This window comes from Panthera leo, chromosome F3, assembly GCF_018350215.1.
Source record: "Panthera leo isolate Ple1 chromosome F3, P.leo_Ple1_pat1.1, whole genome shotgun sequence".
NCBI classification, from domain to species: Eukaryota; Metazoa; Chordata; class Mammalia; order Carnivora; family Felidae; genus Panthera; species Panthera leo.
Genome location: NC_056696.1, coordinates 20,400,966 through 20,413,929, shown reverse-complemented (window position 1 = coordinate 20,413,929; position 12,964 = coordinate 20,400,966). Strand labels below are relative to the sequence as shown.

Below are 12,964 nucleotides of genomic sequence, written 5' to 3'. Positions count from 1 at the left end.
TATGATTACACTTCTTCAAAATTAAGTGACTTTTGTAGGTCAAAGCTTGAACAGCCAAAGGTTCATGGAGAAATGGCAAAGACAGTCATCAACATAACATTACAAATAACGACAGCAAGAGGCTGAAGAAGGTGACGCTGAGCCAGTCCAAGCCACATAGGACCTGTACGTGAAATATAAATAAACTATAAAATGGTTACACCCAGACAGGTTTGCAATGTAATTTAGGCTCACATTTAAACTGGTTTGAACACATGCTAAAGAAGTACAGTGGAAATAAGATGAAAGGAAATCTTGATTTCTTCAAGTGTGACTCCTTGAAGAAAAGTGTTTGCTCACCTAATTTTTAGAAAAGCAACAACTGTTATAGGATTAAAAAAAAATAACGATAAATAAAGGATCCAGATTCTGAGCAAGAATTCTGAGTTCCATGTAGAAAATGAAGAGAAATGAAGAAAAAGGCAAAAACAAACCAAAAAACCAAATCCTGATTTTCAAAAATACACCAAAATCACAGAATTATCCATATTACACAACATAGAGACAAGAAATGATTCTGTATATCTACCCATCAAATGCCTATGACTTAATGTCTAGGTTCACTAAGCAAATAATAATACAACAATACAAAGCACCAAAGTATTCCCTACTTTTCACATTCTTTTGTTATTTTATATCATCTTAATTATGTTTCCTTAGAATCACCTGACCTGTCTAATAATCTACATATCTACTGGTAAGCACACAAAACATCAAACAGAATACACTTGGTAGGAAACAGGGCAAGAGTTTTGATATTGACAGTAATTCTTTTGTGCACAACAACTCAAGCGGGTTTCTTTTTTCCATTTCTCCCTACTGTCACCCACTCCAACCATGAATATAACTTACGTGGGACATGTAAAATTAGCTCAGCTAAATTAGCCTGATCCAACATTACATAAGGCAACATCAGTAGCTGTGTGAACAGGACACAAACCACTCAACACCAAGGTTCCACACAATACTGGCTCCCCAGTGAATCTCAGTGCTTCAACAAGATCACTTAATGCTCTTTCAAAATTTGAAGCCAAGGAGTAAACTCAGAAACAATGTTCTGCCTAGGCCTGTGGTCCTAGCACTCAGATAAATTTTAGCTCTGTAAAATAACTTTGTTGCCACTTGGTAGCAAAAAACAGAACTTTCTATTGACCGCTAACTCTGTGTGAACATACTGTATTTCAACACGCTCACTGAACAGGAAAAGCTGGATGTTTTGTGTTATTCTAACACTCAATAACAAGCCCATAAACTACCGGATAAAAGCTGGGAATGGTTTCCTTTTACTAGCTTACCCAGTTTAGTGGCGCCCTCTGGTGGGTACTCAGGAAACTGGCCCTCGGAAGGGACACTGACGGTTCTCCTCAGGCATCGCCCTTTGGTGGAATCTGTCTGCTGCTCCTGTCCTCCCTCCACAGGTATCTAGTTAACCAAAAGACAAAAGACGTGAAACTCAATAGTGAACTTGCCATAGCTACCTTCACACTGAATATTTTTAGCTAATAATGATAGGAGTTCATAATCATTAGAGCAAAGTAGGCAAAATGTAGAAAGCAAGTATTTACAACTGTAAGACATTACCCACCCCTTGTGAGGAAGTTTTTCTTTAAAAAGGAACCTGAAAGATCAGGAAAGGTGAGTATGTAAATGAGCTTTACCTGAAGTACGCACAAGTCATATCCAGGTGTGTACCTGTTTTGGGTGCTCAGAAAACAAAACACCCACACAAAGACTCTTTTATAATCAGAAACTGGTTCACAAGCTCCAATTCTTCTGACCAATGCTCAATAAGGTAAACAGAAATAAAAGCCGGCCAGGAAGAATTAGCTCCAAAACTCAATTTAAAGAAGGTTTTGTTAGATAAAAATAGTAAAATCATCAGATTTTCTTCAATTTTGCAATTAAGCATTTAGAGACAGTTAATAAAACACATTTCACTGGAAACTTGCATAGATACCTATATCAAATGGCATATTTTCTTCTAAAAGAGAGATTCATTATTAAAACCCTAAAAATTTTCTTTCTGGCCTAATTTCAGGGATCTATCAAGTGTTGTTTGCATATGTGGAATAAGAACTATGAATGGTACAAAAGATCTCTAATACCAATAACTGTTTTAAAACGTACTCACAGGTCATCATTGTAGAGTTACAGGATGACTCTAAGTCCCCCTGCCCCCTGTTTTTGGTAATATGCTAAAAGACCAAATCATTTTTGTTTACTGGCAGAGGGCAAAAGCTTTTTCACAAAGATATTTTACCAGGAACCTTTATCAGAATCAACAATAATATTGGTAACATCTTAAATAGTTTGGCAAAACACGTCAGTAATTGAGCACAGTTTCTAATTTTGTCTGGCTCCAATACTGAAATTTCAACAAAATTCAGTAATAATGATTAGCATTGAGCTCTTACTTTGTGCAAAGCTAAGGAATTTACCTGTGTGACATTATGAGGGAGACATTATCATCATCCCTTTTTACAGGTGAGGAATAATTTATTTCTCCAAATGATTACAGTGGACACATCAACTGATCCAGCCAAGTCGGGATAGATACAGGCTTAACTTTATATGCTTAACTTTATATGCCTTCTGCCTCACCTCGGTAACCCAACTCCTCTGCCTGGGGTCAAAGGGATGACAGCAAGGGAAACTCTCTGTGTTACTGAGGATCTGAAGAGCAAAGTCCTAATGTCTTCACAGGAACTAAAAGTCTGAACACTCTTTAAAGGACCCCAAATTCCCCATTTCCTCATGACCATAAAACTATGGCTAGTGCTTGCACATTGGGAAACCACAAGGCAGAATTAAGAAAAATTCTAAAAAAATAAGGGGAGACCAAATAATTTCATCAATAAGGACATGAGCTCTTCCAAAAGTCCAAAGTCCTCTGTAATATAAGATTTTACGGACAGTAATCTAAATCATCCATCCATCCCTTTCAGGATGGAAATTAATTATCTCTACTTAAATAATTAAAAGAGTAGCAGTACCAAGAAGTCAGATAACTTCCTCTGAGTGAGAAAGGCAAAGATGTGTCCTCTACCTGCCTTCAAAGCAGGATAGAATGGGGAAACATAGTTTGAGTCTTTGAACGAAGAGATGAACATAAATAAACACAACTATTTTTGTTCTAGCTCTAAAAATACTTGTTACCTGAAATAATGAAGGCCTAAGCCTCACAGAAAAAAGACAGTAGTTGTTTTTATATTTTAGGAAGGAATGACCCATTACGATCTTTTCTGTAGAAATTTATAAAGGCCATATCCAGGAAAAAGAAAGAAATGGCTTCTACTATCATATACTTTGTCTCTAACGTAACTAAGGAAGAGAAATATAAAATATATCAAACTTCTTATACGGGCCTAAAATTCACTCACACAACTATTTTCTCAAAGTTTTCATACAGAGTCTTCATTTCCCACTCTTGAAACTTAAACTATGATTGAAAATTCCATTCAAAGTACTGATGTGGGAAACAGAGGCAAAAGAAAAAACATCAAATTTCCTTACAACTTACAGTCCATTGGGGCACCCGAGTGGCTCTGTCAGTTAAGCGTCGGACTCTTGATTTTGCCTCAGGTCATGATCTCATGGTGTATGATGGAGCCCCACGTGGAGCCTGCTTGCGATTCTCTCTTCCTCTCTCTCTCTGCCCCTTCCCCACTTGAGCGCACACACTCTCTCTCTTTTTCTGTCTCCAAATAAATAAATAAACTTAAACAAAACAAAACAACTTACAGTCCACTGAGACAGGCAGAGTGACATTCGCTGCCTTGATGATGACACTTTGCTAAGGGGCAAAATGCAATCTTAGCTTAGCATTATACCAACTTCTAGGATCCCGTAAGGCTACTTTAACATACAAAAATTCCTTTGGAAACTTCCTTTATCTCCACCCCCCAAGATATAGGTTGGCAATCATCCTCTAAGTATTCGGCCCACTGATACACAACCGAAGGGTCTGTGACTGAGCTTTTACTAAACAGTCATAAATGACCTTTTCCTAACAACAGCCAGTCCCTCAGGATCCTCGAAACCTTGTTTCCAAAATACCTTGGAGGCTTGTGCTGTCCCGAACCCACTCCCAACCTGAAGGAATATAATCAGTCACCCATCACAACCCCAGTGCAGCTTTCTACCCAGAGGTCCTGTCCCCAGGCTTTAACAAAACCGCCTTTTTGCACCTAAGACCTCTCAACAATTCTTTATTGGCCGTAGGCTCCAAACCCCAACATTTCCACATCAGTATCACTCTGAAAGGTTAGGGCATTTTTACCTCTCATTCAGGATTTGAGGGAGAATAGTGTTGACTTTTATTCTAAACCTGCATATCTTAACAATATTTTACTTTTACAGCACTATTGATTGATCCTTACCTAAAATAATTTTTAAAACATATTGATCTACCCTTTGAAAATTAGAGGGACTGTATTCCAAGTATCTTCAAATGAACTAAGCTGGAGTTCACAAGTCTCAGAACACAGCCAGAGAGATCAGTTTTACAAAGTCAATTTTAGGAAAGCAATTCTGTCCTTTCTGATTTGCCCTAATTTAGTTCACGAGTTCACGCTTGCTTGTTTGCACTGAATTAGTCCTTAAATATTATAGCTCTTCCTAGTTCCAAAAAAATTAGAGGACTTTTTCTTTTCACCTCTTTGTCCTTATACTGTGCTTCTGAGTGCTCTGTTTCCTCAGGGGAGGCAGGTGGGTGGGTAAGTGCTTTCATTCATTCCATTTTACAAAGAGAAAGGAGAACACAGTAAGGAGTAAATGGCTTCTCGGGTATCTAAGATATGTTAATAACAAAGTCAAACTGAATCTCTGACTCTCAGTCCTCTTTGTTAGTTCCAAATCATCCATGGCAATGAAGAGCAACATGGGACAAACAAATCAGGTTACTTAGAAAACATTATATACGTAACATATACCTCTATGTTTTCTGCCAAATCACCTTTCATTTTGTTTAGAATTACATAGGAATTAATTTCCATTTCAGTCAGAGTACACACACATTAATAGTCAAGTACAGGAAACCAAGATAATGCTAACAGCAAAAGAAAGCATTTCTGGGGCACATGATTCCAAGTTTATCTGTCGTATAGGGCTTCTGCATAAGCTTTTCCACCAGGAAAGGATTCTGCTAAAAGAGTGTTTTAATACTACTACCTTATAGAGTAAGTGCAAACTCCCTAAGGCAGTATACCAGGCTTCCCACAATCTGGCCACTGTCTGAGTGTCCAGCTTCGTGCAGCTTTTACATTCTAGGAATACCAAATTGCTTGCACTTCCCTAATATATTCCCTATTTTGTAGTTCAGCGCCTTTGCTTAGTTGGTTCTCTCAGCCTGAAATATCTTTCCTTACTTTCTTATCTACACCTGCCAAGCAAACTCCTAGTCACCCTAAGGCTTAGGACAGGCATTACCTCCTCCAGAAATCCTCCCTTCTACCAAGTCCCTAAGAGGAGGGTAAGGTACACCTCCTCAAGGTTCCTCCAACAGCATCTTCTGGCTCTGTCACCGCACCTATTACACTGAATTATAATTATGCATTTGAACGACTAATTCTGTAAGCTGTAAGTCAACAGCTTGTACCTTACCAGTCAATGGCCAAGCCCTAAAATAGCTCCAGCCCACAAATGAATGAATGAATATTTGATACCTAGAGACGGGGGCCACATCAGGCAAAGGAAAAAACTGGCCAAGAAATTGTAAACATACAACTTTTGTTTTGTTTTGGAACAGGAAGAAGGCCAATTTAGCTAGAGCCTCTAGAAGTGTGGTAGAACACAGAAAACCAAAATTTATTATGATTGCATTGAGAGGGGTTTAATACCAGGTCATGCATAATTCAGGAAGCAGTGGGAAACTATTCCAGCTTTTAGACCAGAGGAATGGTAGTTTCTTTATGGGTCTGTCTTCTTCCTACTTCTCCCTCCAAGACATTCCACAGATTAATATTCATAACACACAGCTTTGATCATATCCCTTTCTTTCTTAAGCTTCCTTTGGTAATTACCCATTGCCAATAGCATTTTAATGACACAGATTACAGTCCTTTAGAGTAAATGAATTTCTTTCTTTCATTCTACCCCCATTTACTTGTGCTATTTATCAAATGATATTTAAAAATTGGGGCCCGTGGGTGGCTCAGTCAGTTAAGTGTCTGACTCTGGCTCAGGTCATGATCTCACGGTTTGTGGGTACCCCGTGTGGGGTACTGTGCTGACAGCTCAGAGCCTGAAGCCTGCTTCAGATTCTGTGTCTCCCTCTCTTTCTGCTCCTCTCCTGCTCACATTCTGGTCTCTCTCTCAAAAATTAATAAACATTAAAAAAACTTTAAAAACTTATTTGTCTTATTTCCACCACTGAATTTGATATGGGGGAGAAAGAGGAAGGAACTGTGTTTTATTCTTTGTAACTCCTAACCAATGAATGCATATATAGGGGCACATTATGTATCTGCTGAATAACCTGAAAATGATTCTGAATGAAATATGCCATGGGTAGTTTACCAGAGGACAAATAATAGTTGATTTTTTAGCTTTTTTTTTTTTTTTTTTTTTTTGCTGTTTGCACAAAGCCTTAAGTGTTATTTTCATCAATATATCTGAGTGTAAATATTGCTTTTCAAAAGCAGTAAAGATATTCTAAAACATTTTAAAATTGCATTATTACTACCTTGCTGCTTATATGCTAGCTCCTAGCTTTAAAAATTCCAAATACAGAAAGTAGAAACTGAATAATAGGAATTATTTTTCCTAATGACTTGGTTTTGCCGAAAGAAAGAAATCACAAATTCAGCTTTCTTCTGTATTAAAATACTGGCTGTACCTTGAAGGGTTCACGATTGTCCTCTCTGCCACTTCCCTCAGCTCCCTAATCTCTCGTTTACTTGGCCTTATCTCTTGGAGCAAAATGGAATTCAAATGGCCTCCTACGCCCTCTTTGAACTGGGGTGGTGCCAAGCCAGCTGGGGCCTTTTCTGGCATCCGGGCAGGGAAGTATATTTCATAACACATCAGCGGCGTCTGTTTGGCACAATTTGCATGAAGCAATTTACTGAACCAACGAGTCATTTCTCAAGGTGATACTCCTGGCAGAATTCTCTTTCAGCATTCTTCCCAGACCTACCCTTCTGTTGTAGTCTCAAATTGGTAAGGAGTGTGTTTAACACTCTTCCCATGTATATCCCCCAAGCAGACGTGTTCCCGTTTCTGACAGGAAACATGCAGAGTTAAGAGAGAGCACTAAAAGATCCCACACGCTGAATACATGAGTGGTACTAGACTAATATAATCCTCCCACATTCCAGCAGTGCCTGGCCTAGGATTCAGTTTAAATCCTTATGGAACCTCTTAATTATCTTTTGAACACAGCAGTAAACACCCTGGTGATTAGTTGATTAAGGTTTTAAACAGCATCTTTAGATAATTTTAGCAGGAAATTCCTTAAACTCCTTGTTTCAATGAATTCTAAATCTTCAATTTGAAATTCCAAGGAGAAGTGTTATACTTCTCATGGTAGTGTGGGTGAAAGGTAGAAGAGTGACAGCATACTCTGGTCCTTCCACAAAAAAAAATGGGTTTCTAATCTTTTCCTGTAATGAAATTAACAACATATTAAGTTTATCATTTAAGTAGCAGGTACAGCAATGGCTTTACATTTTCTTTTGGGAGAGACTTAATCCAGTTTTTTCAACTTAATGGTAGAACATACCTGTCTCGGAGCATTAAACTGTTTCTGTATCTGCTTTGTATATTCATTATCCCTTCATCATCCCTGACCCAGTCTATGGCAGTAATCTTCACTCATTTATTTCCTTCCAATCCCTTTCAATCTACTTTCCACATGATCAACAGAGTTACTTTTTTTTTTTCTTTATTTTAATTTTTTGAGAGAGAGAGAGAGAATGTGAGTGGGGGAGGGACTAACTGAGAAGGAAAGACAGAATCTTAAGCAGACTCGATGCTCAGCATGGAGCCCAACACAGGGCTCAATCTTAGGATGCTGAGATCATGACCTGATCTGGAATCAAGAGTCAGATGCTCGGGGCGCCTGGGTGGCTCAGTCGGTTAAGCATCCGACTTCAGCTCAGGTCACGATCTCATGGTCCGTGAGTTCGAGCCCCGCATCGGGCTCTGGGCTGATGGCTCAGAGCCTGGAGCCTGCTTCTGATTCTGTGTCTCCCTCTCTCTCTGCCCCTCCCCCGTTCATTCTCTGTCTCTCTCTGTCTCAAAAATAAAATAAACGTTAAAAAAAAAAAAAAAAAAAAGAGTCAGATGCTTAACTGACTGAGCCACCCAGACGCCCCCTAGAGTTCCTTTACTAAGAAGCAAATTTGATGATGTCATTGCCCTGTTAAATACCTTTCTGTGGTCTAAATCATTTCCAGAATAACATACAAATTCTTTAGCATGGCCTAAAAGGCACTTTACTGTTCAGTTCTTGCTAGCTATCAGCTATTTTTTTTCCTCTTGTAAACTTGATTCCAAGAATTCTGAACATTTTGCAGTTTGCCAAAGAGATATGTTTCTTGAGTTTGTATCCTCATACGTACTTGGAATATCCTTCCCTCCTTCTCCTCCAGCTGAGCTTCTATTTGTCCCTAAAGACATGGCCCAATCATAAATTTTTCTGTAAAATCTTTCTTGGCATTCTTACTTTCACATCACAACCCACCCAGGCAATATGTCAGTTAATCTTTCCCTTATGGTTATAATTTTTGGAAAAAAAAATTTATTGAGGTGAAATTCACTTAACCTAAAATTAACTATTTTAAAGTGAATAATTCAATGACATTTATCACATTCAAATGTTGTACGACCATCACTTCTGTCAAGTTCCAAATGACTATAGCTTTCAATTTACCTTGATGTGACCAATAAGACTACATCTTTGCAACCACAATACTGCTCAATAAATAAAAATTAATCAAATATTCAACAATGGAAAAGCAGCTTATGGATTATTTTGTTCCTTTTTTATTATCCAGTTTTAGAAAAAATATGGAATTAAGTCTCATGTTCTGGGCAGATTTATAATACAAAACGAAAAGATAGAAAAGAAGGTTCATCTCCTCTCAAATTTATATTAAGGAAACGGATATTCAGAATCAAAGTTTATAATTTACCTTTTAAAAAATTTATTGGACAAATATTTATTGAGAATTTACTTCTATGTCACGAACTGTTCTAAGCACTGAATAATACAGCATTGAATACAAAATCCCTGCCCTAAAGCTTATGCTTTCATAGGGCAAGAGATACGTAAATATAACAAATTATAAGGCATTTTAGAAGGTGGTAAAGGCTATGAAGGAAAAAAAATCAGAGCCAGGTTAATCAGACCAAAGTTTTGGGTGGAGATAGGAGGAGCAGTTGCAATTTTAAATAGGTTGGTCAGGGTAGGTCTTGTTGAGCAGGTGACAGTAAGTGAAGACTTAGAGGAGGTGAGAGAGTGAATCATTTACTATCAGAGGGATATCAAGGCCTTGAGGCAAGAATATGCTGATATGCTCTAGAATCATAACAATGCCAGAACGACTGGAGTGAGCTGCGCAAGTCTATGGCCTCTGAAACTTAGAAGAATGGACTTATCATTAACAGAGAGGGGGATGGCCTTTGGCAGGTTTGGGAGGGGAAATTAGGGACCCAATGTGAGGCACGTTAGAGTTGACTATTACATATCCAAGTAGGTGTGTATGGGCAGATGGATATGTGGGTCTAGAGAAGACAGAAGTATAGTCTTGAGATAGAAAACTCGTAAGATTGGAGGAGAGTCCTAAAAAAAGTGAGGCCCAAGGACTGAACTCTGCAGCACTCCTCTGTTAAGATTTAAAGAGAAGAAGAGAAATCTGCAAAGATGACTCAGAAGGAACTGACAGAGAGGCAGGAAGAAAAGTAGGAGAGCATGAGAAGCCAGGTGGAGAAAGTGGTTCTAGAAGGAAGGAGCAAATCAACTGTAGGAAATGTCACTGACAGATTGAGTAGTATGAGAACTGAGAACTGACGACTGGATTTAGTGATGTGGGGGTCACCAGTGAGCTTAAGAGAGCAATTTTGGCAGAGGGGTGTAAGAATCTGATGGAGGAGGTTTAAGAGACAATAAAAGGAGAGGAATTAGAGGCAATGGGTTTAAAAGTTTTCAAGAATTTTTGCTGTGAAGGGAAGCAGAGAACGAGGTGGTAATTGGAGCTAGAAGTGAGGTTAATACAGGCTTATTTTTGCTTTTAAAATGGGAAAAATAATAGCATACTGATGGGGAATGATCCAGTAGAGAGCAAAAAATTCAAGCTGTAAAAGAAGCAGGGGAGGATTGCCAGTGATTCCTCCTGGAATAGGCAAGAAGGAATGGAACGTGTGCACCTGGAGGGGCTGACCACGGTTGAAGTGTAGTTCAACCACAGTCAAAGGAGACAAATACAGGCATCGGTGGTGGATGGGCAGACACAGTACATGCTAATGAAGTGTGCATAAATTCTCTGCTGGGTGTTTGAGTTTTTCTCGGTGAAATAAGCAGCAAAGTAACCAGCTATAAGAGGGTAATAGAGAAAGGATTAGAACAGAGGAGGTGTGAAAAAAATCACTTTAGAAGTCATTTTGGATTGTGCTACTCAAAAGTGCGGTCCAAGGTCTTATGCTGTTCTGCAAACTGTTTGTTACTGGTATGCAATAAATAATTTAACAGCACAGAAACAGAAGTGTGCCTCGTGTGATCAATGGGTTTGTTTCATTGTACAGCAACACTTTCCATGAACATGCATAATTTTCATAATTTTATTTCTTCTTTTCTTATGATTATTCGGCACATATTTGTTGAATCGTGATTTCATTTTAGTTAAATCTAATTAAAAATTCGGGCTTATGTTTTTTATGTCTTTTTAAAATGTCATTTTTCTTAACTATTCACTTCATTGTATTTTGTTCACAGTCAAGTGGAGAAAAAACTAGTCCTTCACCACACACAGACTGAGAAGAACTAGTCCAGGAGAGCTGGACAAAATTAAGCTAAGACATGTTTTGGGATTGCCAAGCAGCTAAATTAGGGGTTTACATGAGGATTGCAACCATTAGTTTAAAGAGTGTCAGTATGATGGAGTGGTCTTGTCCAGGCACGTTACATTGCGTGGAATCAGGGCAGGATAGATGAGGGGCAGGATTTAACTGAGTCATCACCATTACCAAAAGAGCATGATAATGTAAGAGAAGGGCAAGGGAATAGTATGCAAGGGGTGATTAGAATGGCTATGAAAATGAGGCAGACTGAAGAGGGGAGATTGGACATTAGAGGTATGAGGGGCAGAAAAGCTTACAGCATCAATGGAAAATAGGTTCCAAAAGGACTGAAGGATTGTTAGAATAAGTAATGAGCTAGGAAGACAGAAGGTGATGATTAGAGTGTAAAACACATGGAACTGAGAGTAAGAAGAAATTACAGCAATGAGGTGGGGTAGAGGAAAATATTCTTGGAGGAAAGGAGGTCAAGGAACTGAGAACCAGTGTGTTAGAAGCATCTCTGAAGATTTAATCCACAAACTAAGGCTGAAGTAGTGTTGCAGATAATGAGCCAGGTGCTCAAATCAACAAAAAATGAGAAGTAATGACTAGGGGTTGGAACATGACTATAAGAGGAGACTCAGGATTTGGACTTTTTAGGGAGGGAGGACAGGAATCAGTCATAAAAGAGGAAGGACACCTAGTACAGGCATTGAGGTATGAGGGCTGTGGGAAGAAAAACAGCCAGCCCTTGATAGGACTTCACAGAAGACGGTGTGTTCAGAGAAGTTACAGGTTCTCATGAAACCAAGAAGTTAAGGGATGCCTACTAAGAACTGGTAGAAGAAACAGCTGATTTTGCTGATGACGGATTGTGAGTTGCAGAGGGTATAGCGATAGGGTTTTAAGAGGTGGGAAAAGATGAGTAGAAGGCAGGGACAGAAAGGAGAAAGGGGGATTTGCAGACACATGCAGAGTGTGGGAGATGAGGGGTTCCCCAATGTCCGGGGCTATTCTTGATGACTGGCATAAAAAGGAATACAGTACATAAGATACTGTTGTAGAAAATTATTCCTCATGAACGGTTATTTTATGAGACAAAAGGGGGCCCAGGCCTGGAATACTCAACTGATCAGTAATCTCTCATCAGTGGATTTTATCTTGGTTCTAGATGTGGCATGTATCTATGCTCTACCTTATGTTCTCTCTATCCTTATGCCATTTAATTTCTTACAGTACACTCTAAATTGAATAAAAGTTAGGTAAGGGCAGAAAGACAGCAAATGATCTGTGTATCATATCACACTGATGTGGCTGATTATTATTAACAACTCTGATAAATGGCTGCTGACAAAGTAGGTTGACTAAAACGAACATTTTCAATTATCTGTGTATTCAGAGTGGATAACTAGAAATCTTCTATACTAATATTCATTCTACCACTTTTTATTATATGTTTCTATGAACATGGCAACTTGTACTAGACTATCCTAGAAAAGGCTGACCTTTATTATTTCAATAAAATTTAATAATATTAAAATACTGGAAAAAGGTTATGGGTATGGAGATGGTAACAAAAACAAAGGATATTTTTCAATGGCTGGAGAAAAAGAATAAGCAAGGGCTTCAGAGAGAGCATATTAGCTAGGCCCTCACAAGTAAGAACTGTTTATTAAAATAAAAGAAACTAAAATTCTTTTGTTATTCCCTTGGTTTTACTATATTAAAGACAGTTGACTAAGAGAAGGGATAGAAAAGAAAAGAGAGGAGGAGAGAAGAGAAAAGGGAGATAGGGATCCGCAGCTGAGAACTAAGAAATGTATTTGCTGTTCACTGCTTCCCCTGAACTCATTTTTTGGGAATGATGACCTACTAAATTGATATTCTACCTACAGCTTTTTAGATATTTACATGTATTTTGGGCAAT

The 12,964-nt window shown here is 38.5% G+C and overlaps 1 protein-coding gene across 5 annotated transcripts in view; it reads right to left on the bottom strand.

The window, feature by feature from the left end:
- RASAL2 (RAS protein activator like 2) overlaps window positions 1–12,964 on the bottom strand; it is a 348,451-nt gene that overhangs the window by 156,764 nt on the left and 178,723 nt on the right. For all 5 annotated transcript variants that reach the window (XM_042925859.1, XM_042925862.1, XM_042925863.1 and 2 more), the window contains one exon: window positions 1,335–1,461. In XM_042925859.1, coding sequence (XP_042781793.1) covers window positions 1,335–1,461 — 127 coding nt within the window. The remainder of the gene's footprint in view (window positions 1–1,334; window positions 1,462–12,964) is intronic.